The sequence below is a fragment of the Mugil cephalus genome, chromosome 22, assembly GCF_022458985.1.
Source record: "Mugil cephalus isolate CIBA_MC_2020 chromosome 22, CIBA_Mcephalus_1.1, whole genome shotgun sequence".
NCBI lineage: Eukaryota > Metazoa > Chordata > Actinopteri > Mugiliformes > Mugilidae > Mugil > Mugil cephalus.
In genome coordinates this window covers 16,773,516-16,799,948 of record NC_061791.1, presented here as the reverse complement: position 1 = coordinate 16,799,948, position 26,433 = coordinate 16,773,516, and the positions used below count along the sequence as shown (strand labels likewise).

The 26,433-nt window shown below is 42.5% G+C and overlaps 2 protein-coding genes across 3 annotated transcripts in view; one reads left to right on the top strand and one right to left on the bottom strand.

Annotated features, from left to right (window-relative positions):
- zdhhc17 (zinc finger DHHC-type palmitoyltransferase 17) overlaps positions 1–11,434 on the top strand; it is a 29,836-nt gene extending 18,402 nt beyond the window's left edge. The window contains exons 11-18 of one of the 2 annotated variants that reach the window (XR_007111264.1): positions 4,839–4,963; positions 5,639–5,701; positions 5,791–5,884; positions 7,030–7,113; positions 7,211–7,368; positions 7,478–7,572; positions 8,604–11,184; positions 11,302–11,434. Coding sequence is in view for 1 of the 2 variants with exons in the window: in XM_047575375.1 (XP_047431331.1) it covers positions 4,839–4,963; positions 5,639–5,701; positions 5,791–5,884; positions 7,030–7,113; positions 7,211–7,368; positions 7,478–7,572; positions 8,604–8,742 (758 nt within the window). In the remaining variant the exon portion in view is untranslated. Of the gene's footprint in view, positions 1–4,838; positions 4,964–5,638; positions 5,702–5,790; positions 5,885–7,029; positions 7,114–7,210; positions 7,369–7,477; positions 7,573–8,603 lie in introns of both variants that reach the window. The other variant, XM_047575375.1, reaches the window with a different exon arrangement.
- Positions 11,435–11,581: 147 nt separating this feature from the next.
- csrp2 (cysteine and glycine-rich protein 2) lies at positions 11,582–23,387 on the bottom strand. The gene is made up of 6 exons (XM_047575376.1): positions 23,242–23,387; positions 20,926–21,050; positions 18,637–18,805; positions 16,241–16,370; positions 14,301–14,394; positions 11,582–11,776 (listed from the first exon to the last, which is right to left on the bottom strand). The coding sequence occupies exons 2-6, from the start codon at positions 21,035–21,037 to the stop codon at positions 11,700–11,702; spliced, it is 582 nt and encodes a 193-aa protein (XP_047431332.1). The 5' UTR covers positions 21,038–21,050; positions 23,242–23,387; the 3' UTR covers positions 11,582–11,699.
- Between the last annotated feature and the right edge of the window lie 3,046 nt (positions 23,388–26,433).

The window sequence follows — 26,433 nt, the reverse complement described above, 5'->3', positions numbered from 1 at the left end:
ATGAGCTCTCAGGCCCATCTGTTTTATTCTTACTTAGCCACATTCTGCTAATGTGTGGGTGTGCTTTCACTGCACTTCTGTCAGTGCTGTTTGAAGTAGGACCTTTCTTCTTGTCTTATAAACAGCTGCATGGTGCTGTGTCGGTGCTTCTGTTTCATCTACCCACTGCCACTCGGTGCTGAACTCTGCTGCGGTTGTTCCCTCTCAGGTGCAAGCCAAACTTTTAAACAGTCGGAATCACAGGGACAAAACGCTGTTTGGCGTTTTTTCTTTTTGGAGATTTACACACAAGTGCGTCTTTGTAGCCTCCATGTTGGTTTAATACCTCTAATCATTCACTCGTGTAGATGCGGAGCTAAGTGAAAGGACACAAATGTGGTATCGTAAATTGTAGTAGGAGCAACAGAAGCTTTTATGAATCTCTCAGGCCCACCAGCAGGCTTTGCAAATGCGATCCCCATGTAATCGGCGGGATCTCTATGAAATATGGACAATTTTACTGCTGCTCAATTTAAAGTTTGGCAGAAGAAGACAAAAGTACTTGTGTTGGGGTCAGAGATTGAGTTCCAGGTCATTTTCAGTGGCTCAAACGTATGGAGAGGAGAAAGGTAAATGTGAAGAGCAGACGGGCTCATTGTAACGCTACGCGTAAGTAACTAAATGTTTTCCATGTCTGTGCTGTGTGTTAATATTACAAACAGGGGGTTCAGTGTGTAAGAGCCGTGGGGTGAAACCCAACAAAGCGACTCCAGAGAGTTCCTCTTGGCCTCAGCATGACTGCTCCTCACATTTAATTTTTTTTTTTTTGTCCGTGGAAGAATCGCCTTTCTGTTCAGACGCTGCTAATTGCGAGAGAGCAGAGTTCTCGTTTGTAGAAGGGATTTCATTTTCTGCCTCATTGCTCCGATAATGGGAAGGAGGAGTAAGATGCCTTTGATGCAAATTTACTCAAAAAGAAAACCGCGTTCTCAACAAAGTTTCAGTTATTTTTAGATTTAGATTGTGCTGTTGTTTTCCTTTTGGTGACCTTGTGTCATTTGTATTTCAAGTGTTGGTTCATGGGTAATTTACCATGTGCAGATTTGGCCCTGTGACTGCAGGCAGGTCTTTTCTTGTGTGAAGTTATTTGCTTATTCTTCCAGGCTTTTCTTTTGCCCTCCAACCACAAAGGTTGTTATTAAGCCTTCGAATCCACCTTGGCTCTCTTTGCAATAATGGCGTCTTTCTTCTGCCTTGCGCGTTGCCAGGCATGCTGTTTCATGTCGCTGACAGCGCAGCGTGGTTAAGTTTGTCCTGCTGACACAGGTTATCACTGATGTGGACGTGTCCCTCATTACATACAAATTAGTGCCGTGTACTTCTAATCGCATATATTTATGCAAATCAGGTGATCCACATGTCGAGCACTGGATGGTTTTGTGCTTGTTAAGTTAATATCAAATTTAACAAATGAATGGTGCCATTCATACTGTTGCTTAGCAACACTAGGAGCCATAATCACAGGAGCCTTTGGTACTGCTGCAGCACCCAGTGTGTCCCATAGTTAAGAACGAACTACTTTACAGGTGAATCTCTAAACATTCAGATTGTATGACAAAAAGCTAATAAATTAATAACTGCAATAGAAGTAGGTTTAAAATGAAGTAGGTAAACAATGATTATTCACGACTCATGAATGGCCACTGAAGAGATAGCGATGGAGATCTGGTTGGATTAGTGGAACAGCCAGGAGAATGTAACCTTCCTCAGATTGTTTCTTCAGATGTCTTCTTCTGCAGTGGTTCACTGGCACCTGGTTAGAAAATTCTCACCATCAATTTTATTTCAATGAGGAGAGGTCGTTTGGAAGTCCCAGATGAATGTAACGGATGAGGAGAGGAATCCATGGGATCTAGAGCTGGTGGTGGTTGATTGGAGGCTTGCATTGAGACCTTGGACAGCCAAGATGAGGAGGGGACTGTAGGGAAAGAGACCGTTGGACAGGAGTAGCGGTGAAAGGATTTTGACAGAGACAAATGATCAGCTAGCCTGAAAGCCAGCCCACAAAATGATGCGGTGCAAAGTTGGTCTGTTATAGCCAATGAAATCATTTATGTGGTGACGGACAGAAAAAACACATCTAAGCACCGTGGAGTTGATTGGTTGTAGGACGGTCCATTTGCTTGGGCAGGTATTTTTTTCTCTCTCAGTTTAAACTCTCTCTAAATTGAGCGCAAACAACTCTGACTTTTTGAACTTTTTCCCAAGCTCTACAGCTTGTTTCACCTCTATTACACTCACATAACTCACGTAGTGCATGACTGTTAATTTGTTTTTTCCTCATTTTCTAGAATTGTTTCCACAGAAACTTCTAGTTTCCAAGACTGTTGGTGCACTGGACCAGCGTTCTGTTTGAAGCATCCCGACATAACCTGCTCTGATGTGGTCCTTTGTATTCTTCAGACTGAGCTGTCAGGGGAGGACTCGGTTTACTCTGACCCTTCAGAGCACGGTTACATAATCTGTGGACTGAGGCCCTGCATGGGTTGGAGGAGGTCCTCATTTTGTACGTGCCTGCAGTTGTTCTGCTGAACTTTGATTTGAAGATGAGAATATAAGCCTTTGAGCTGTCGAATTGGCTTAAACATCCCAACATCTGGTTTGAAGTGTCCTGCCCTGATTAGATGCTCCCATGTATTGTCCAATTTATTGATTGCTTTATTGTATTTTAACAAACTCACATCCCATCTCTGCTAGGCAACCTAGTATTTTGTACACCTTCGTTTTGCCTTCCAGACTCAAAACTTCACGTCTCCCACTTTCAAGCCACTTTCTGTCACTGTGAGATCATTATTGTCCTCAGGCCTGGGGCTGGAATGGGATCACATGGCACGCACGGAGCTGTATTACGGCACTTTTTTGTCTTTACTCGACTTAGATCATATTTTCCTCGGTACTCGGGAGGGAAAGGAGAGATGACTTTACTCATAAATGGATTTCCAGCAGGTGGAATTCAGAGAGCTAGGTGAAGGTATATGTAAACAACCCTGCAGTATTGATTCTTACCAGTTTGACTAATATTTACTTAATTATACTATGTCTGCACTCTGTTATCACCTGCAAATGCTTAAAACAGCCACTGGCTGTCACGACTGAGCCCCTAAAGGGAGGTGAAAACCATCTCTTCATTTCTCTGATGCATTGATCGTGTGCAACCTCTCCCTATCTCCACGAGCTCTTGAGTGAAGCCACAGATGCTCTCACTGATGGCCCAACTCCAGCCAGCAGCTAGACTAATGGAACATGATCTCAGCGCTTTTATTCGACACGTTTTGCCATCTTGCCTTGAAAGCACGGCAGCATAGTGATTCAGTGTTGCATATCCGTATGGTTTATACTGACTGTAATAGAATAATCCCTTAAGTTGGGAACGTTTTATCCACAGAGGCATCACAGCCACCTTTCTGGAGCCAGGGATCCTGAAGAGTTTATTTAACAATTGGCCCCAGATGGACTGAAGATGACTGTTTTGTGTGAATTTGTTGAGCCGTTTAATGCCTCCCACTTGAACTTGGCATGGCGCAGAAGTCTCGGTTTTCACGAAATATTTCGCATGTGTGTTGTTGCAGTTGCTGATGCAGTGTGGTTATTCTGTCCTAGTCACAACTGGATGTTATTCCAGAAGTTGGTCACAGATTAGCGCATACAGCGTGGAGTCTTTCCCAGTCTGGACCTCTGTCACTTGGCTGATTTCCTCTGGGAATAGGCTGACTCATGCACACCTGCTAGACTGACTACTATTAATCAGTTACTGTCTTCACCACAGTCATTTGCTCATTCAGTTAGGAATTATGTGCATGTCTTATGGTGAAATGGCATTATACACCGTCGGGGAGCTGTTCCTTCCATGAATGTTTATTTATAGCTCTCGTGACAGACTGAATGATGCGTCCTTTACTGGGTGAGTCAAGATGAAATGGAGCTGCTCCCTGCGTCACAGTATTCCTGTTGGCCAAATTCCTGTGAAGAGAAAATCAGACTCGGGCTGACATCACCGTAGTAAAAATACATGAAAGCGTTTTATGGCTATTTGTTCAAAAGGACCTGTGGTCACATCTGGCATTAAAACGCGCACGGCCAGCCACTACGTTGGCTCTCAGTTTTTTACGCCCTGTATGCAAATAAACACAAGCTCATGTGGGCCGTTGTAGAATATTATCACAATTGCTGTCTCTAATGAATCGCTCCTGCTGTATCAGACCTACAGCCGTTTGTTGTCTGTGTGCATCATGACGTGGGGATGTGATACAGATTTTTTAACAAGCTGGGAAGTTTCTCTCACTCACTGAGGGCATGATTAGTTATTTGTCTCTGCCTGGAAACTGACCAAGCTCAGATATAAAGATAAATGAAGACACAATGATTATTGAGGAAATATGTAAATATTTAAATTAGAGATCGACTGATACCGATTTATTTATTTTTTTTAAATCAGCCGATTTTTCTGAGCTGATATTTGGAGGCAGTACCGCTCTGATACTGTTCCAAGTCTCAATTTAACCAAAAACACCGCTAAATAATTATTTACTGAAATGAAGCATAGCTTCAGATAAACTTTAACAATAATCCAGTAATACCACAGTTTGAAATACAGCTCATCAAGTTGTACCAGTTTCAACATGTAGAGTAAAAGCACGCTACGGTGTTAAATGGTGCATGTAAAGATTTGTTTGGGCGTCGTAAATCGAACTCATTGTTGCATTTCATCATCATTGTGAATCATCCGCTGTTTTGCACGTAGTTAAATGTGGAGCTCATTGCGAATGAAAAGTCTGCCATGTTCCTTGACCTTGCTGCACATCTCCCGTTTGCCACCGTCCACGTGCCCTTCCTGATTAACACTCTAGCTCTGTTCTACAACTTCGGCAAATCCTGGAAGTCCGATCCAGGAATCATCAAAGCGTCAGAGGAGCAAAAGAAGAAGGTAAAGGAATCACTTTTGAGCCACTTTTCACACCCGGGGGAAATGTTGTTTGTGTCCTGGCCTCACATGTAGCGTTACTTAACTGAACAGTGCAGACCTTCTCCCTCCCCGGCCCTCATTATCTCACTCTAATGAGGGACAACAGTGACTCTCATTCTTGCCAGAGCCCCCTATTGTCCTTCCTGTGATTGATGAAGAGCTATATTTACCCCGCATTGTCAGCGCAGCACGGCACAGCGGCTGGTCAGCCACGTCAGATCAAAGCCTCCAAAGCCCTCCACTCCCTGTGGGCGATCCCCTTCCACCTCTTTTTGTCCTGTGATGTTGTTGTACATGACGAGCTTTGTGTCTTTTTTACACAACCATATTGTATCTTTTTACACAATTTACACAAGCATATCCTGTAGAAAAGGCCAGTATAAACACAGATGAGGTGCACCGGTGCACGCAGTTTAAATACAAGGCCCTGAGCTTTAAAGAGACAAACACATTTCTGAACTGAGTGGTTAAGTCATTGTAGCTGTTAACTGTGAATTAAGCTCCAGTCTGATTATTCAGCTGGAAATCGCTGCTTCAGTCATGCTTTTGTTCCTCTGCCAAATAGACATCAGCGAGATGAATTTCTCAGTTGTTCATTCAGTTTTCTGTCATGTCTGTTTTTTATTGTTTTTTCAGACTATCGTGGAGCTGGCAGAGACAGGCAGTCTGGATCTGAGCATATTCTGCAGCACCTGCTTGGTGAGTTCTTTCTTCTAAGCAACCGGCTGATAACACGGCAACAACAAAGAGAGTAAGAGATCACGTCAAACCTTTTTGTTTCCTCACAGATACGGAAACCCATCCGTTCCAAACACTGCGCCGTGTGCAACCGCTGCATCGCCAAGTTCGACCACCACTGTCCCTGGGTGGGCAACTGCGTGGGTACGTGAACAAGAGCACGTCACCAGGCTTACAATAAGACATCCCAGCAAACAACCAGGCGCTCATACTTTCCTTCAAGAGTTTGAAAGTTGTGGCTTTTTGTTTTCTCAACCTCATGTACCTGTTTAGAAACCACATGTGCTCACACTTAAAGCGCAAACACAATTTAGAAACAAGGTTTGATACAGTTTTTAGTCTTTAGTCTGTTTTAGTAACACATAAAATATTCGCCTCACATTCCTGTTAGGCAAAGAACGAAAGCACAATGGATTAGTAACAGAGAGAGTAGTAATAATGAAGGTTTCGACAGCACAAATATTGTGGTTAACTGCAGAAACGAGCAGGAAATGGTTAGCGTAGAAGCGGCTTGTTTAAAACCACGTGGAGGAATGAGGACCAGCCAAGTCGAGTAGTAAATGATGACAGAAACCCGAAGCAGTGGAGAATGGTTCGATGACAAGATGCAGGAAAGGAAGAGAAAAACAAAGGGAACCAATGAAGCTTTGTATTCTAGGAAGTAGTCTGGAGACAGTAAGGGAAGGAAGGACTGGAGGCTGGGGTGGCTGTAATGCTTCCATTTTGAAGCCAGGTGGTCAGGATGAAGCTTTCATGTTTTGAAGCTGCCTGAACAAACATCAGGTCCTGTTGGAGTCTTTTTCTGGATCTGTGTGAGCCTAATAAGACCACAGATCAGAAATCAGATCAAACACCCAACACCTAATGATCTAATGCTAACATGCTAATAAGAGTACACATGGAAAATATCACATAATTAGTTTAGTGCTAATTTTAAGCTTTAAGGATATATTCCTCCCTTTATTTAAGAGTGTGGTCTTGAATCAAAGAGGAACTAATGATGAAAGTGAAGTAAAAGTCCAACAGACTGAGAATCAAAGCAGGAACTTGTTGCCCTCATTTGGCACACTCACTAACCACTCAGCTTTCGGGATGTTACGCAATACGTCCAAATCTGAGAGCAGAAAGCTGGAAGACTCATCATCATCTCTTTCATCATCTCTTCTGGATTTCCTCGCATTTTTTTTTTCTTACCTTCAGTTCAGTTGATAACTATAAGCAGATGTTGGTGAGAAGAGGACATGACATGACAGCAGTGTGACAGTAAGACATGTGTTTGTCCTCTGCAGGAAGTGGAAACCACCGCTACTTCATGGGCTATCTGTTCTTCCTGCTCTGTATGATCTGCTGGATGATTTACGGCTGCATCTCCTGTAAGCAGAATAATCCTTTTATGTCCCCAATATCACCCTCCGCTCATTCTGTTACTCCACTAAGATGCTTAACTTCTCACTCACAACCCCACCCCAGACTGGAAGATCCACTGTGCCACCAGTTATGCCAAGGATGGTTTCTGGCAGTACCTCACCCAGATCGCCTCCTGCTCCCCGTGGATGTTCTGGATGTTCCTCAACAGCATCTTCCACTTCATGTGGGTGGCCGTGCTAATCATGTGTCAGCTCTACCAGGTACGAGCTCATCCACAATCACTGACAATAGACTGCAGTGCTTTAATGTTACTGAGAAGAACCGTAAGCACTTAAGTTATGGCTCAAATTCCTCTGGTATATTTTCTAGATCGCCGCTCTGGGAATCACCACCAACGAAAGGATGAACGCTCGGAGATACAAGCACTTTAAAGTCACAGCCACATCCATCGAGAGCCCATTCAAGTAAGTCATAGGTTTTAGAAAGAGTAAAAGGTCTGTGAAAGACACTGTCCAGATTATGGAATGCACCTACACATGAAGACAAAAGTCTTTTTGGAGAAATTAAATGTTGAGAAATGTTGCTAGCTAGCAGTAGCGTTGCGCCACAACAACTTAGTGTTTAACATTACATCGCCACCGGTAGCCATGAGGAGACAGTAGGACTGTCTTCTACACCCACACTGAAATCATTTAACCAAATTTTATTTTGAAAAAACTAATAATAATCAAACATGGTTTTAATGATTAAACAATTTTCAAATGGTTCTACTAACTGTTGGGAATGTTACCGTGGTTTATCATGAAACTGATAATCGTTAATCTATTCTATGATCTTTATCGTAAACTAAAACTGATATAAATGGTTATAATTCAAAGTGGTGGTGAGCTATTAAAAAAAAATATTGAGAAGGTCTCGAAAAAGTCTTAAAGGTATTGAAATCAACTTCAAGATTCCTGTATGTACCCTGTAAAATGGGTTAGCTTTTCACCACCTTCTCGGTAGTGAAGCATGGCGGTGGCAGCATCATGTCTTTGCTGCAGGACGGAGTTGTGCATTTCAGAAAGATGATAATTATGTGGATATATTAGCTTAGTCCAAAATGGGTCTTCTACAAGGAGAGTGACTCCGAGCATAGTGGAGTGGTCCTCACAAAGCTATGAAGTCAGTACAGCAGAAAACTTGTGGGCAGAACTGAAACATGGATGAATTCCAGTAATTTCTTGTAAGAAGCATATTCTTCTGACCTACTGCAAACATGATGACAGGTATAAGACGCCAAATAAATCTTGTTCCCTGTTATTATTCTGACATTACCTATTCTTAAAGTAAAGTATGATCCTACTTGACCTCAAACAGGACATGTTAGGAGTAAATGTGACGATTAATCTAATGTCAGTGCAAGGAACTGTGGAAACGCTGTATTTGTCTAAGGTGTATGTAAACTTGTGATGTCAGCTGAATGTTTCACCACCCTCTCTCTGTCCCCCTCTAGCCACGGCTGCATCAGAAACCTCATAGATTTCTTCGAGATCCGCTGCTGCGGCCTGATCCGGCCCGTGGCCGTGGACTGGACCACGCAGTACACAATAGAATACGACCAGACGTCTGGCTCGGGCTACCAGCTGGTGTAGAGGAGGAGGAGGAGGAGGAGGAAGGTGACGAGGAAGGGGGTGGGGAGCAGCGGGGTGGGAGTGGAGTGTAACCCGGATGGATGCGAGCGAAGTTTTTTGGAAGGATTTCCTCTCCCCGCCCTCCCCTACCGAAGTTCATACCTGAGCGATGCTGTTCTCGGGAGCGCTTGCTTTTTTGGACCATCTCTCCCTCACCGATCAAATGACTTCTGGGGAAAAAAAATAATCATAAATAAATCAGCCAGGACGAGCATGCTGTAACGGGGCGACACCACACCCACACACACCTCCCCTTTACTCCTTCTGCCCACTCCACCACCGCCACCTTTACTACTATTACTACTACTATTACTCTCCAACATCAGACTTCATTACTGTACCCTCACCGCTACCTAGCCCCTCCACCTCCTCTCTTCTCCCGAGCCATTTGGACGGTGCGCTTGCTGCCAGGCACGAGCGGAGAGGAGAGAGGAATTGCAAAATGAGAGCTCTTCAGTTTGTACCGGAGACTCGACGCTGCGGAGACGGCAGCGCCACAAAGAGGCAGAGTCGCCCCTTTTTCCCCTCCTCCCCTCTTTCTATCTTATTTATGGTGTCCCCGTCCGTGTGCCCTGTATGTGTGTGTTGTCTTCAATTGGTTCAGGAATTCTGTTCCTGTGGTAATTAGCCCCGATGGAAACTAAAAGAAGGTTGCTTTTTTTCTTTCTTTTTTTTTTTTTTTTTTTAAAGTATGATTAGAAATAAGGGAATGTCTTCTTAAGGTCTTGATTTTTGCACCGGTTCCGAGCGGAGCTGAGGATCCGCTAGCGTTGCTGAACTTATCAGAGGCGGGTGTTGGGTTGCAGGTGGAGCCGCTGGAGAAACCCCACTTCTCACCTGCTGAAACTAAAGCTGCACCCACAGACCACACAAATTCAGTAAAGTTCTTTTTTCCTTTTTGTTATTATTGTCATTATTAAATCAATAACGGTTGTCGTGCAGTATTAACGCAGGAATACGCGAAATGGGACTCCTTCAGCTGGCACCACTCTAAACAGATAATATCCTACAGACAATGTGATACAGGAATATTTATTTTAAAACTATTTATAAATAAAAAAAAAGTATCTTCTAGCGCCATCATTTTTACATTTCAAGTCATTTTAGACGAGTTTTTATGGAAGGAAAAAAAAAAGTAGCTGTTAAACATGGAAGCCTGAGAACAGGTACAGCGAGTATATTTATTAACAGCAGAGTATAAGAAAAAGGACGGACGAAGAAAGATTCATTCCATGTATGTTTTTTCTGTAGAGGCTGTAAAGTTTGTGTGTTTTGTCTGCCTACAACATTGCACTGATTTTTTTTGTTGTTGTTGTTTTTTTTAGTATTTTTTTTTTTATTTTATTTTATTTAGCCATTACTGAACATAAGGCCCAGCAGCACAGCTCCACACCTCCTTTTGTTTACAGAGAGGAAAGAGGAGGGGCCTAAGTTGACATGGCCGCCTCCCATCTCCTTCTGTCTGGACCCTGGTTGGCTACACAGCTGCAGCAGGATCGGACTGAAATGTAAAGAATGTGCATCTGTACATAGACACTATCTGTTCTTATTTTCCTTTGCGTCAGTGTTAGTCGAAGGTGCTCCTTGATCCTTTTTTTTTTTTTCTTTTCTTCCAAGCAAAGTGAAAGGAGAAACCGACTATACTCCAAGTGTATGACTGTAGCTTTTAGTGATGTCCGACACTGCTGTCTATAGGCATTTTAACCCCTTAATACCCAGAATCCCCCTCCGCCAAAAAAAACTCACCTGCATGTACGATGCTTGGGACAGCCGGGCCCTCGCTGCCCCCCGCCCTCCCCCTCCCCGTCCGTCATCGCCATGGTGACAGCCCGGCCAGCCACGTGTCTGTATATAGTGAATGTTAAGTATTTGCAAGTACTTTCCTGCATTATGTTCATTTGTCTGTTTCATTTTTTTTTTTTTTTTTTTTAATAGTTCCTTTCTCTCGGATCCAGTGCGTTTAGTGGAAGTTGTCGCCAGATTTCCACCCTCCCCGTGCAAGTGTGTAATATATCTGAATGTTTCATGCTTGTGGTCATCCAAAAGGGTTGTGTTTTCTTTTCTTTTTTTTTTTTTAATTCCTTTGTCGTATATTGCTGGGTTTGTTATACCACTGGATGTACAAATTGTAAAGCAAAGACACTAGAGAACTAAGGCAGACGCCGATTTTTTTCTTTTCTTTTGTTTTCTAAAAGCTGAAATGTGATCATGCAATAGTTTTAACGATAGAGGGAGGTTATATTATATTTAAAGGCCTCCGAATTGTTTGGGCCTCGTGTTTGCATCATCAGAAGGGGACGGTCATGTCGTCATTCCACGTTCCAGACTTCCATCTCAACCCACCGACGTCACGGCTGCCCTACAAAGACGACACACAGCAGCTGCTTTTCTTGTGCTCTAAAGGTCAGAGGTCATGACTTGGCTGTTTTCATATCAGTACCTGTAACTAGCCACTCTTGTTCCAGTAATAACTCCTTCTAAGTGACCACTGGTAAATGCGGGCTGTTTGTTTTTTTTTAGGGCAGAGTTGAACACTTCAGGTTCACCCAGGACATGAATCCATCTCTGTACTAGTTCTTCCAGCAGCCTGAAAAAGTCTCTGTTCTGTCTCCCCTCTCACCTCACCGTGTGGGATTAGAAAAGAAGAAGAAAGGAAAAAAGAAAAAAAAAAAAAGAAAGCACATAATCATCTCCAGTGCCTCTCTGCCCACCTTCAGACATCACTGTAACTCCGCTTCAGATGTAAACATATGGGCATGGTTCAGTTTTAATGGCTTTAATAATAAAATACAGTCAAATGTGAACGTTGGCTTGGTTCATGTTTTTATTCGTATGGAGAGCGCCTTTTTTTTCAGCGTACAGGAGAAAACACAAGCGACGGGGGGGAAAAAATGTTCATGTTGGGAAGAGGAAGGCCGTCACTGAGCGTGGACCAGGGCACCGGCTCCTTGGCCGTAACCAAACCCCTTCGGCCCGAAGTTCTTGGCGTAACAAGCTGTGGAAGGACAGAAGAAAGTCAACGAGATGCAGGTTGTATTCTAACAAAACTACATTTTTACAACGTCCATAAAAAGCTTTGGAGGAAAGTGATGGCAGCTTGGGGACAAATGGCACCATTCAAGATTCAGATTTTCAAATCATTGTTGTCCCTTTTTAGATTAATGAAATGATTTAGCTCAAGCCTGAAATAACAGCTAACGAGGTGTAGACGCAAAACATTATGACCTTATTGGTGGTTATGAGTCTAATTTAGTTAATCTTCTATCAAGACATCCAGTAGACAGAGTAATAAAGTTCAGTATTCTCCCTATTAGCTACTAACTGCTGAGGTGTTTCTGTTCTGTTCGGTTTGTAATGGATGTATTGATCTAATCTTGAGCTTCACTCTTGATTTTTATGGGCTCAAGAAAAGATTCTTCCCAAATTGAACTGTAGAATCTCCAGGTAAGAGGATCGGTAGGTTTGTTCTCTGTCCTGATCCTGGTTCTGTAACCAGCTGTTTGTTATGAGAGAGTCATGACAGAGGGAGAAGATAAATATTTTGGAGCAAGCTGTGGATCCACATTTGTTCATTTCATTTATGATGGCCCTGGCATTATTTACTTTGGAGACCTGCACAGAAGTCAGATTGTAATACTGCGGCTCCTTGATACTGATGATAACGTGAGGCCTGAACAGGGCCGAAGGGAAAGAGGTGCTTTTGAAAACTATGGCAACCATGAGATCTCGGGCCTGTTGTCCATATCTGTCTCTCATGATGAGACGTTATAACAACATCCAGGTGTTGTTCAAATAAAGACAGGATGTCCCTGTTGGAGGACGGGGAGCGGTCAAAAACAAAAACCACACACTGAGTTGAGCAGAGCTCAGCTTGTTTGGTTTTAGAGCGTAGATGCAACATTCCTGCTCATCAGTGCAAGGTCACGTTACGACTCTGAGCAAACATCCATGCGCTAACATCTGTGTGGGATCATCTCCCTCTGCCTGTGTGTTAAGTGTGTGTATCTGGTTAAACTGCAGATGTTTTAAAGCAGCTTTATAATGGACAGGATGAGCCGGTTCCTTAAAGCTGCATAGTGGTATAAAATTGGATTTCAAAATACTCAGCCTTTACGCGTTAATAATAGCGATAACTAACGGTTTGACGCATGCCTCAGTTTGAATTTGTTTTTACAATTTTCGCTCTCAGTGGAAACGTCAACATACTGACATGTATGTTGATGCTTCAAGGTGAAATGTTACAGCATAACCAAAAGAGTCTGAAAGGGTGTGAATGTTGGTACTGAATGTCATGACGATTAGTGATGTCCGATACCACTGTTTCCTTTTCTGATCTGATACTGAGTAAAATTCAGGCTGTTATTAGTGATACCAATCTGATACTGACACTTTATGCTAATACACTTAATGTGTCTGGTAAACCTAAAAAAAAAAAAAGTCGTGGATTTCAAATCATAGCTTCATAAACAATACAAGACATCAGAGTCATTTATTTATTCTAGACTTGGAAGTATATTGAGGTAGGTAGTGGCTTCATTTACGATATAGCTGAGCTCATCATACAATATATATATATATAATATATACATTAAAATATAACAAATAAGTGAAATAATACCATTAAAATGAATTACAGGTTAACTATTAAGAGTTATCTTTATTCTGACACTGTGCTCTTCTGTCCTCTGTTAACCTGACGTATTTCACAAAGTTTGTTTAGTTACTTTCCTGTTAATGATATACATTACCTCAAATATTGATATTTTGATTAGATCTGGTATCGATGTTTCAGTATCGATCCCCACATCTCTAATGCCCTAATGTCAATCCAACATGGCCGCCTCTAAGGCTAGGCTGATAACGCTGCTGGGTAAAATAAAAGCATTAAACCTTATCTGCGACCTTATCAGCACTACTTTTAAATAACTGAGAGCTGCTTTTCATCCTTGGAGGCCGTGCTTTGTGGCACTACAGAATTGTATTGTGTTGTACCGACACATGTTATTTTGACAGCCTTATTCATTGTTTAATTCATTTCAGTTTAACAGCACCACACTACAAAAACTACATCCTCCAAGATAAACCACACAGCTGAATCACCACCTACATGACTGAACTGAATGTTTGTCAGTGACTAAGCTAAGATTTCATACAGGACTGTAACATGAGAATGAATTAGTTTCACAGGTGTACCTAATGAACTGGCAAGTGAATGTTTGTTCTCTGGTTGGGTTCATAAGTGCACTAAGGAAGCATCACTCCATCACACTCAGCCCTCCGCGTGCAGTGTTCAACGCCTATGACTCTTACTGATGCTCATGTGTTTTAAGAGAAAGTGTACAGCTGTTGCATCCCTCTGTAGCAGGTTGTGTTGCCATGCTGGTGCTGCATGGCCGATGTATTCGTCTCTCGCACTGACACCATTGGCTAAAGCAAACATTTTCCAGTGGCGTTAATCAAGGCTGCAGCAGAGGCGCTCCGCTGGAACCGAACGCGATGCGTGTTTGCTTTCATCTCACCTTTGCAGTAGATTTCTCCCTCTTTCTCAGTCTGGGTGGTCGACTCCAGGCTCTTGCCGCATTTTGCGCAGCGGAAACAGTTCTTGTGCCACGGCTGCGACGGGGAAGCAGAAGGAATTCAAATTTAATACCTGTGGTGGCAGCTGTTTTCAATGCTCGCAGGCTTTGTTCCTTTAACTCTTAGGCGCCGTGTGCAGAGTACAACTCTGCTCCAGATTATTTTTTTTCTTTCATACTTTAAATTTCAGGGCATTTAATTTGCTTCATTAAATCCCATCAAAGGGACCCGGCTTCCCTACAGCCTCAGGGAATTCTGAATGTCTTCATTATATAGAAAATTACAGGTTGTGCTTCAGCCAATAAGTAGAACTTTTCCTCCCATTAGGGAACACATTAACAACTCCTCATCTGGTGACATCACCTGCTGTAAATCAGCTCCTGCATGAATCCCCGAGCGCTTAGCGAAAGGAAATGCTCTACGCCCATTTTTAGAGAGGAACTAGAAAACGTTTCTCCTCCGCGGACAGATTCTCATGTGATCTGAGACTTCTTTTGTTCAGGAATATGAACCTCATGACTTCACCTATTGTAAATCAGCATGTCGACAACATCTCCCGGAGCCCCCCTGTCGAGCGTCGTGCGATTAGCGCCAGCTGTTAGCAAGGCTCCCATCCAGAGTCTATGGAACGGCTTCAATCAGAAAAACTGCATTTGTGTTCTCTCATTAGGAGAGACCGCACCACACATCCTGCATGTGGTTCAGCGCCGTGACAACCAGTCAAACAAGCTTCACCCCGGTGGTTTGTGATGTAGGTTGTGATCCTGCGGTGTTCAACGGGGCCGACGCTGCCCGGATTAGAGGGCGGAATTCGGCGGGGTTGTTCATGCTAAACCCTTTATTTAATGACTGCGGGAATTATATTAGATTCACACAGCAGTTTAAAGTGCTGTGGAACAGCTTTGGCTGTTTTATCACTGTGTCTGTGAAGGTTCAGAGTATATCCCAGAAATAAACGAGCTCCGATAGGGGCAACTGGACTTAGAGTAGAGTTTGTTTTCATCAAGGAGCTTCTTTAGTTCTAAAAGACTGGTGAGGAGTTTAGGTTTTAATAAGAAACATCTGCATCCTCCTGAAACTCACATGACAAAGGTTTAATAACCAGATACCCACCTGCAACTGAGCAAATTTGTAGCAATAAAGCAGCACCAAAACAAATTCCTCCTCCAATAACCAGTAAGTATCTGGTTGTAAACGTCCTAATCATGTGAGTTTCACATGGGCAACATCCACAGATGTTCAGATTCATACCTCAACTCCCCACCAGTCTTTTAGGACTGATCAAGCTACTCGGATGAGTGTCTTCGGGAAACTCTACAAGTCCTGTTATCTTCAACCCAGCTTAGTTTTATCAGTGCAAAGTAGAAAAACCAGCCCAGAGGTGCAGGAGCAGATTGTTCATCGCTGCTGAAGTTATCAGACCAGATCTCCAGACGTTGTCTAGTTGCTGGCGTCAGCACTCTCACGACAATAACTGCGTCATAATTATTGCAACTTGGCTGAACTAGTGAATCCCAAACAGTCTACTTGGCTCATGCCCTGGCACATGATGCAATTTCAAGTGTGCGCTGTTTCCAAGTGTGTTTCTTAGTGTAGAAATAAACGATTCTGGCTCCACGTTAGTGCATCTGTCACAGCCGAGACTTAGACGTGTCATTGTCTCGTAATGCGCCCTTCATAGAATGGATTAAATCTGTAACTAATGGCATCAAGGAGCTCTCAAAAATGCAGTCAGCCTTAGATGTGCAGCTTCCTGCTGTTCCTAGTGTGCTCCAGTCTAAACGTGTATCCTTTGTTGGCTGAATTAATAACACTTAACACTTTTACGTTGTCTAAAGTGTAGCTCTGTGACTAAAACATATGCTTTGGATAACTCTCTCACCTTGCCTGCCCCCATGATCTTCTCCGCCGCGTAGACGGAGTCTCCACACCGAGCGCATTTGTCTGAACCTCCAAACTTCTGGGCGTATTTGGACGGGTTGGGGTTGGTGGTGGGTCTGTGAGTGTGAGTCCTTGGGAGGGAGAATAGAAGAAATCATGTCTGAAATCTCTAGCTCGGATACAACAAAAGTCTTAAACGTTTCAGTTCGCAGTTCTAAATATAGATAAAGTGTCTGGTGAAGTAGTAACATTTAAACCACTGTGTAAAAGTGCTTTTTGGGAGGTGGAAATCAAAGGATGATTACGGGAATTCAGCTATAATGTTCTCAGTTTTCAGGTTGTGACGCAAAACGGGCTGAGTCACAGCACAGACGGTCTCTGGTTAACTTTACCTCCAGGCTCTTATTGTACAAAGAAAACATTGACTAGTATCGAACCAAGCACGATGCAAAACATCTGCAGCCGATGGTTAAGCTCAGTGTCAGTTAAACATTAATGTCATGTTCATATCAAAGATGAATACGTGAGTCAACTATTGGCAGAATCTAAAAGAGGATTTGACTGAGATATGAAGATGGCAGCTCTCCTGTCTGTGCTCAGTCAGTGGTGGGAACGGGAGCAGGGCACCCCAGGGCCCTGGAGCTGTGCTTATTGAAGGGTGACTGCCAGCACCCGTGGCCCCTGAATGAGGCTCTTTGTGGCGCAGGACGGACTAGGATCCTGGTGGTTACATAACAACTTCTTTCATAACTTTAATCACCTGACGTCTGAGGCAGGTCAAACATTCCGGGTAAATGTGAGTGAGGAAGTTATTTCCTGTTTGTTTATGGTGGTATTATATTGTATATTACAATCATAGACACACACCACACATGTTTAAGGTTACACACTCCTTGGTTGTCAAATATCTAAGTGAATGTCCAGAGAGTAGATCCAGGATGTCTCTATTTCAGGCTGGAAGCCTGTCATAAAGTAATAATCTTCATCTGTTGGATGATGTGTTTTACTCCTAGATCATTACCCTAAGATTCCGATTTGTCTTGTCTTGGATCCGCACAGTTCACCGCAGCAGCTGGGAACTGCTTCAGCCAGTTGATAAAGAGGCTGGGTTTTTGCCAGTATTCCCGTCAAGGGTCCTGTCAGCTCTCGGAGCTTTGCGGTTCAAGCAGCGAGGGACGGAAAACGATGCCGGGAAGAAGAGGAACCGCTGTAGGACGCGGGGCTTTGTGTATTCGTTGCGCTGAAGTGTCCTGACAAGAGACGGGGCTGCTAATCTGACAGCGTTATTAAAGACATGTGTAGTCATTTAAATGGGGCCTTGTGACCAGGAAGATGTTTACACTCTTGCCCTGGAACTCTGAAGAAATCGTGGCCCATCTTTACACCCTATATTTGAATGTTATAATAGTGGTGAAGTAGTTTATGTGTGTTTGGGAGTTTGGGAGTCAGCAGCCACAGCTCATAGACATCATGATGCATAATGAACTCAGTGACCTTGTCAGCCTGATTGCATGACTTGTCTGATTATGTCTATTGAGACATTTCAAGACGGCATTTTTACTGCCTGAAACCAGACAATTTTCATTCTAGTTATTTGTGTTTAGAAATCTGAGAAAAGCCCATTCCCCTGTAAGAGTGTGTTGAAATCAGCCATTCATGGTTTGCAGACACATATCTGTAAAGAAGATAAAAACCATTGACGGCTGGTTCAAACACACATGGTTGTTTTTGTTGCCGGGTTCTCCTGGCTCGTTTTTGCACAGTACTGGAACGGACTAGAGCCGCCAAACGGACATGAAAGAACCACTAGCAACCAAGTCCAACTGTGACATTGTCTCACGTGGACTGTGCCCAGCTGAAAAAACTGTACTTGAACCCACCGCAAGGACTGAAGTCATCGACCAGCTGGCAACATACGTTCTACACCTGCGTGAGACGCAGCGACTCTCCAAACCAGCAGGTGGCACTGGTCTGTGTTTTGTAACTTGAAATCATTTTTAGTTGAATAATAAAAATGGAAAGGCGTCAGACTAATGCCAGTGTTGTGGGACGCTGCTTATCAAGCAGCCATCAGCTATGTGGCGGGCCGCTGCCTTTAAGCAAACAGGTTAGGGTGGCGGCGGCTGATTAAGACTCAAAGACGCAGATTGCAAAATAGTAAATTTCTTTTTAAAGGTTTCATCAGGAAGAAGCCTTGCAGAGCTTGAATGGATGGCGTCACGGATGCGGGAAATGAAAAGCTGTGGCAAACAAACCCACGCAGGATCCATTATGTAACCGCTGGATTTTTGTTGGTTAAAAAAACAATCATCATGATTAGAATTAGTCACGGTTGCTTCAAGGATGTTGGCACCGAAAGCGATCATTGAGTAACGCTCATGCGGAGGCCCGGCTTACTCTTCGTGTTTGATCCCCAGCCGCTCCCCTCGGTCCATGTTGAGCGTTCCAGCCCCCTGTCCGTAGCCGTAGCCCTTCGGGCCGTATTTCTTGCCGTAGCATGACTTGCAGTAGATCTCCTGGTCGTGAATAGCCAGCGTGGTGCTGTCTAAACCCTTCCTGCAGACCACTGAGGGCACACACAGAGAGGCAGTTCATCAATAGAGCTGTAAAAATGATGATTATTTCAACTAGAAAAACACACATTCCTGTGTACACCTTGAACTTCACACGTGGATCATTTTAAATGCTGGAAGTTGTAGAGATAGTGAAATACAATAACTGGGAAAAAAAACAACTTTTAGGGACAGTGCATCAATTTTAGATAGAACGTTTAAGATGATATTAGGTGAAATCATTCGTCATCAGAGGAGTTTAAATGTCAGCTAGAATAATAGAATAATAATAATAATATATTTTTAAAACCTGCACGAACTCAACTTCATTCACGCACAATTTGCTCTTTTCAGTGTTGACACATCATCTTAAAACCATCTTCCTAAATTTATCACTTGCAACTTCATGCAATTTCTGCTACTAAAGTAAAACTTCGACTTGAATTTGTACTTTCTATTCTTTCGCTATTTCCAAACTTAGATGGTTGTGACTTTTCATATACATATACTGTATATATTCACATGGCTATTTTGAACTGCCTTCCATGTTTTTCATCTTAAATACCACGTCGTCATCTCCTCTTTCTTTCTCAGGATTTGATTTTTTTTTATATGTTTTTTTGTGACATTTTTCCACATTTCCATCATCACAACACGTTGCACCAGTAGTGAATGTACGGCAGTTTGACTTCTGACAGTACAGTAGGTGTTAAGACAAAAGAATTTGGCACGTTCGTGCCTAATAAAGAATGCATTGTCTGATAACATAAAAGCGCCACAGCTGCTTAAGACTTCACAGACTGGCTGTGGGGATTACTTGAATCCTTCGCACAATGGCCTTCACTGTGGGGCCGTCTGATAATGGTTTAAGATTTCACACACAACGGGCAGGAAAAATGTCTCCATTCACGCCTCTGTTCTCCTGGCCAACATTTTTTTTAATGAAAGCTGTTAGGGGCTTGTTAGAGGGCTCTTGTATGTTTTTACATTTCATCAACCGTCTTTGTTGCAGCGTAATCTGCACAGGCTGCTCTGTCAGTATAAGCCGTCTTTTAGACGCATGCTAAGTGTCAAATCATGTCCAAGTGAGAACATGTCAGGAAGCCAAGGACACCAAGTCCTCTTGCTCATCATCTCCTGGGTGGGAGTGTCAGACAAAGCTGTCTTTGTAATAGTGGGAAAAAAAAAAACATCTTTCGTGTCTCAGATTGTTTTAATCTTCTCTTGGTGGCAATTAAATGAAAGAAACCATCTGTATAATCCCATTCTGCTCGGAAGGTTTTCACTGATATGTCAAGCTCAGCTCAGGATCAGGACAGGGCGCCAGCCTCACAATGATGCAGTGTGAACTCCACAACCACTGTCCAGTGAGGGAAATGTCAGCGCGAGCTCTCCGCAATGAGCTGAGGAGGTGAAACAGAGTTCAAGAGCTGTTTTCCTGAGTCAGTCTTTTACGCCGCTGACCTTTCATCCGCAGCTCGAACCAGTGCAGCGAAAAACACTGACCGCATTCAGAAAGTCCAATTTCGAGCACATCTCGATTAAGCTGTGCACGCAAAAGTACCGAGTCAAATAAGGCCCTGCCGTATTCCAGACTCAAACGTGCAGGCTTATTGAATTTCAGCTCTTGGCAAGAAAGGCAAGTACAGTAACCACACGAGTACTGTAGAGACTATTGACAGTCACTACTACAGAAATGTGTGATATGTCACAGTCGGTAAGGAAGCAAAGGAAGTTTTCAAATTTGCCTTGAGATGCATTTCTACCCAAATGGGTAGAAATCCTACAGAGTCAATCACTAAAGAAAGTTCCTGCAGCAGAAGTTTAGCTTTTAATGCCACTGTAATGTCAAAAATGTAGAGTTTCATTGCTTTCATATAACTTCCTGACTCGTCCTTTCCTAACACAGGTCAAGCTCCAAGACCAGGGGGATCTTAGAACAACTGTGTTGCATCTTTTGCTCCATCCATCTCTGGTAAATGTCCTCCTGACAGCTGTTCACTTGTATTCCCTATCCCTGGTTACCATTAATAAAGGTGGAATGCGATTTTAACAAAAGCGAAAACGTCATAGTGGCAAAAAGTGGCAGCCTGAATGGACATCAGCAGTTTGATGCGCGGTGCTAAGTACTTACTGCAGAGAAAGCAGCATTTGTGGAAGCTCTTCCCGTCACACTGCACTTCCTCGGCGTGGTACACTGTTCCGTGGCACGCTGAGCACTTGTTGCCTCCTCCCCAGTTTGGCATCGTGTGTGTGTTTCTGAGAAAAGTCGGAGAGACGATGTGAGAGGGTGAAGAATCTTATCTTTTATTAAGGACAATAGCTGTGAAGTATAGCAACACCAATATACACATGCAAGATGTTCTAGATTGTGATAGGGGTGTTTAATTACAGTTCTTCATTATGAATGTTGCCATATTTTAAGGGTGCAGTTGTAATGATGCCTTTAGAATTCCTAGTCACTGTGGTTGAACTGGAAACCACGATCCGGAGCACAGCTAGAAAGGTCAGTCTAAACAACAGGGCAGACTAATACCCAGAAGAATGTCTCTTTATGGCTTTTGTCGTCTGTAGGAAACAAGCACAATAGCACAGGACAAGTGTGAGCGCCAAGTAAACACTGATCTTTTTTTTTTGTTTTACTGTTCCCAGTCACTCCCAAACTCCCGTGGACATCTGCTTGAAATTAGAGACTTGCTCCCAGTTCAAATGTGCAAATAGGGCGTCAAGCTTCCAGAAGAAACTAATTTAACCTTTGGAATCGCCGCAGAGCAAGGCCTGCTCCGATATCACACTTCGGAGGGGAAAATTATTTGATTGGGTCGAAAAGCAAGCACAAAGCGGGAGAAGCTATTAATCTCGTCTTTCACTGTGTCCTCCTCCCAGCTGGATTAGAGGCTGCGGAAACAGGCCCGAGCATGAGAGCGGGCGAAAAAGACCGCAAAGGTTGCCATTAAGTTTTCCACAGGGGGGCTGGGTGTGATGGGAAGCTCGGTGTTGAAGAAATGCCATTTAGTCTGTCAGTGCACTCTGTAGCTTTCTTTAGATCGCTCGGTATCTGTAGTAATAAAACAGGCTGATACCCGTTTAAGACCACTATTAGACTCTCAAATGTTCCACTGAGCCAATAAAACCTGACGGGTATTAAAGTCTTTACATCGGATTCACTGACCCTTTTCAGCGGGTGAACTTGGAATTGTATTTCTCACAAAATATTAACCCAAAATAAAGTCATTTAAACTTTTTTTTTGTTATCTCTATCTGTGGATGGTGTCCACGTGAAACTGCTGATACTGACCTGTATCAGAAGAGATTACTCAGTTGCATTTTTGCTGGTTCTCTTAAGACTGAAAGCGTGTGTGTATGTGGGTGAAACATCTCGTTGACGGGTGTCTATACTGTATCGCCTTCCCTGTTTAGACCACAGGTTTCTCACTTTGTTCTCCTTCCAAACCATCTGTGCGTTTTCGAGGACATACGTTTTTGGCCTGAGACAAAAAGTCACACTCCCCACCGGTTGGTTAGATCTGAAAAAAAAATCCCGGCTAACTTTGTCTTGGCGTTGCTTCAGACGACACGGATGACTGAGAATCTTCCCTTCTGACCAACTTGAGGTAGAGAGGGTTACGAAAAAACTCTAAACATCCCTCACCGAGAAGTTTCAACCCCATTTACACCTTCAGTCTTAACAGAACCTTTAAGAGCCATCTCAGGTCAATCAGAATAACAGTGTTGAGAGTTTGAGGTGGGCGCTACACACAGATGAACTGAAATGAAGAGATGTACTCACCAATAGTCTTTTAAACCTAAGGCATGTTGTATTCATATATTTTGTCTTTAGTTTCGCACAAATATGAATATGTTTCCATGGTTATTTTTAATTTTATGTTCTTAAGTTATGTTTTTCTTTGTTTACATCACATAGTCAGTATATACACCACCAGTCACAAGTTTGGACACACTTCTCTCATTGAATTGAATGAGAAAGTGTGTCCAAACTTGTGAATATCTTTGGACTGGTAGTGTATCTACGCTGTTAACACTGTAGATACACTTAGGCAGATAATAGCTGTCGTGTTTACTTTGCTCTTTGAGACACTGTGTTTCCTCGATAATGATATAACTACCGTTAGCTGTTTTCTGCTATTTTAACTCATCACCCCTCCTCGTTTACCCCTAAGAGCACAACAAAAATAAACAAAAAAACACATAATGTGTCCAAGTTAATACCCAAACTTTACCATGAAACATTACAAGTTATGCTGGTTAAGCTAGAACATGCTGCGAAGGTAGCTGCGCGTGAGCAGACAGTTTACCACATTTACCACATTTACTCTAAATGCGCACATTAATAAATTCAGTCATTCGGTAATTCGGTGTAATTCTTCACCTTGTCGCTAAAATAGTCATAACTCTGTAAATAATACAAAAGTATATATATAATAGTTACCTTAACGTATAAATGAATAATAACAGGAAAAAAAAGAGGCAGGTAATGTCCAGGTGGGATAGTTGTTGGAGTATCGCCGGTGTGTCCAGACGGCTGAGCAGACTTCTCCACTCTGACTCTGTTGTGCCACATACTCCACATATCTACTAGAGATGTGCGTATCGATCCAGAAATGTCGATACTTCAGACCTAGACGTGTGCTCGTTTTGTTAGAATCGATCCCCGCGTCAAAATATCGATACCAACCGAATCTGCAATCAATTCTAAAAAAGTTATATATATATAAAAAAGTGTGAAGTGTGAAAGAGGGGGAGCACAGAAAAATGCCTCCACATATAAGACAGACCCCTGTGACGGAAGCCCTTAAATTCAGAGAGGCAGGCAATATCCAGGTATCAAGTGAAAATACACCCCAGTGCCCATCACAGGCATATACACATACATCATTTCAACATGCTGTTGTTTCTTAACAAAAACATAGAAATGGGAAATGTCAGAGAATGTTGTAAGGTTCTAACCTGAAGACCACTCTATCTGGTCCAAAAACAATTTTATCAAAATCAGAGCCACTGTTCTTATTTTCATTTTTGTTTGAGTTTGTTTATTTGTTTGTGTGATTGTTTTAGTGTGATTTGCTCAGATTTTCAGTTGACGTCAGAAGTCTGACATTTGGCAGCTTCTTTAATCATTCATTTTCATTCCAAAATGTCCATTATAAAAGTCATTATTTTCATATACCCAAGTACACGTCTAAAAGTATCGATGTCGGTATCGGGATATTGGTGTTAGTTGGTATCGGATCGAAAGGAAAATTAGTGATATCGCACATCCCTAATATCTACTGTTACGGTAGGAGGAGGGATTTCAGTGCATTCGGAAAAACTATTACTGTATTGAATATGTATTGTATTCATGTACACTTGGGAGCGCGAACACATTTGGCAGAATGTCAAATAATAGAGGATGACGTCTGCTTTTGTTAAGTTTGTTATTTTCCATGTGTGAAATGGAAAAAAAGTGGGAAAAGATGTTTTTTTTTCCAACATCCAAGGACAAAACATTTTCTGTTTAGTTATGTGGTTGGAAAAATAAATTATTTGACCTTCTTGTAAGGATTACAGGAAGTTGGATACAAATAATAGACTGATAGAATAGTTCATCTTGCTTTACTTTGCTATTCTCTTATATTTTATTTATAAATTCTGTAAAAGCTTAAAGTACTACTGCTCCGTGTGTCTGCCTAACCTTGCAGTTATCCTGCCTCCTGCCGGAGACGGGCTGTAATAACTACTTGTTTTTGTCTTGCAAGCAGGGAAAGATGGTTTGAAACACTGAGAAGGATCAAAAAAGATCATTAGAACTGTCAACTATGAGATAACAGGAGGATGGATGAAGACACTGTTTACATTTCAAAGCTGAACAGATGAAGAGGGACACCTGGGACCTAACAAGTTGCACATCACAGATTTGTTTGGTTGCGAAACCTGCAAGCTTTCTTGACCTTTTCACATGGCACCACTGCCAGTCTCTCCGCAGTCAGCACATAGTGCCACTATGATTAATAAAAATGTCATTAAAACCCAAACCATAAAAAGAGTAGACTTGAATTATGCCCCATTAAAGATTTTAATGTACCCAGGGATGCTGTAAATATAGTGGAAACCACCATGTGCCACTGCTGTGAGTGGACTGGTGAGGGCAAACAGTTTGTACCCTGCGCTGTCACCAACAAACTTCAGCTTCATTAATTTCCAATTATGCTGTTCAGTTTGAAAAGGCCATGACAATAGAGAGCTTGAAAGAAGTAGGGTAAATCAGCTTTACAGTACAAGCAATTATCTCAGACGCTGGGCCTTCAGCCTGACATGCATGGATCCATTCAAAATGAATGACTGCATGAAAGATCAAAATATCACCATGAAGAAATATTAATTGTAATATTTCTTCATTCTTATTTGTTAAAGATAGAAATTAAAGTACAGTTAAAATATGAACATTTGTCCACATAATCCATGTTTAAAATATATATTTTTAGTAAAGCAAAGCTATTTGGAAAGGTATTTTATTCCTTTCACCAACTAGTTAACTTATTTGATTGTTAATTACATTCAGCTGATCCAGCTCAGCCAGGCCTGACTGCAGCTGGCAGCGGTAAGTGTTGAGCCTTGACTCGTGAAGGCCACCACCAAAGTTCCTACAAGCCAGTTGTGCCTCTGTGAAGAGAAATTCCAAAGGAAATGAGGTGTCCATAATACTGAAAGGATGGAGGTTCCTGGGTTTACTCCAGGGGTGCAGCATTAACCGAAGGAAGTCTCTGCAACTCCCAAGCTTTGGCTGAGGTGAGTGTTCATGGCTTCAGCTTGACAAAGATGCTGTGTAAAAATGGAATTTGTTGTCGACTACACGACTAAAAACCAATTTATTTTTTTTATTTTTTTTTATTTTTTGTCTTCAGAACTGCTTTAAATCTTTGTGGCATTGATTCAACAAGATGCTGAGAACATTTGTCAAAGAGGTATGTGAATATTGACATGATATCATCATTAAGTTTTTGTAGATTTGTTGGCTGCGCATCCACGATCCAAATCACCAGTTCTGCCATTCAAAGGTGGTCTATTGGACTGAGATGTGGTGACGGTTTGAGTTCAGACAACTCATTCTTTTTCATGTCATCTCTCATCAGATGACTGAAGCCTTGTGATATGACGCGTGGTCAGCAGCTGCACATTTGGCATGCAAATGACATTCAGCTTGTCATAAAGAAACCAAATAATGCCAAGTAATGTTATAAATTACACTACCAGCATCAGATCAGACAACCTTTTCCCAGTCTTGCAATGCAATTAATAACCACAACAATTATTAGTTCCTTTCTCATCACTGGCCGTTTACAGTGATGGCGCTGGCTCTGTTCCATCAAGGGTTTGAGTAACTGAACTAGCACGCTGAGGTACCAGAAAACAATCCGACCGCGTTTTAGCGGCTTGTCTGCTGATCTCTTTTGCAATGAGGATCTTGAAGTCAGTGTTTCCTTACTCAGCAGTGCACAGAATTTCACACAACACAAGGTTATGGGAGAGGAGCTCCCCGAAGAGAAAAATGAATTCTGTATTTATACACAATGGTGGGTTATCTTAAGTACACGTCATGTTACCAAGCAACAAGTAAGTTATCTCTTCTCTGAAAGAAGGG

What these genes read in the sequence shown, in the direction of transcription:
- csrp2 (XM_047575376.1), bottom strand. Translation starts at nt 21,037, where the DNA reads ATGCCAAACTGGGGAGGAGGCAACAAGTGCTCAGCGTGCCACGGAACA. An exon ending in CTGGGGATCAAACACGAAGA is followed by an intron (nt 16,371 to 18,636) that starts GTAAGCCGGGCC and finishes CTCCCTCCCAAG; the next exon opens with GACTCACACTCACAGACCCA. An exon ending in GGGAGAAATCTACTGCAAAG is followed by an intron (nt 11,777 to 14,300) that starts GTGAGATGAAAG and finishes GTCCTTCCACAG; the next exon opens with CTTGTTACGCCAAGAACTTC.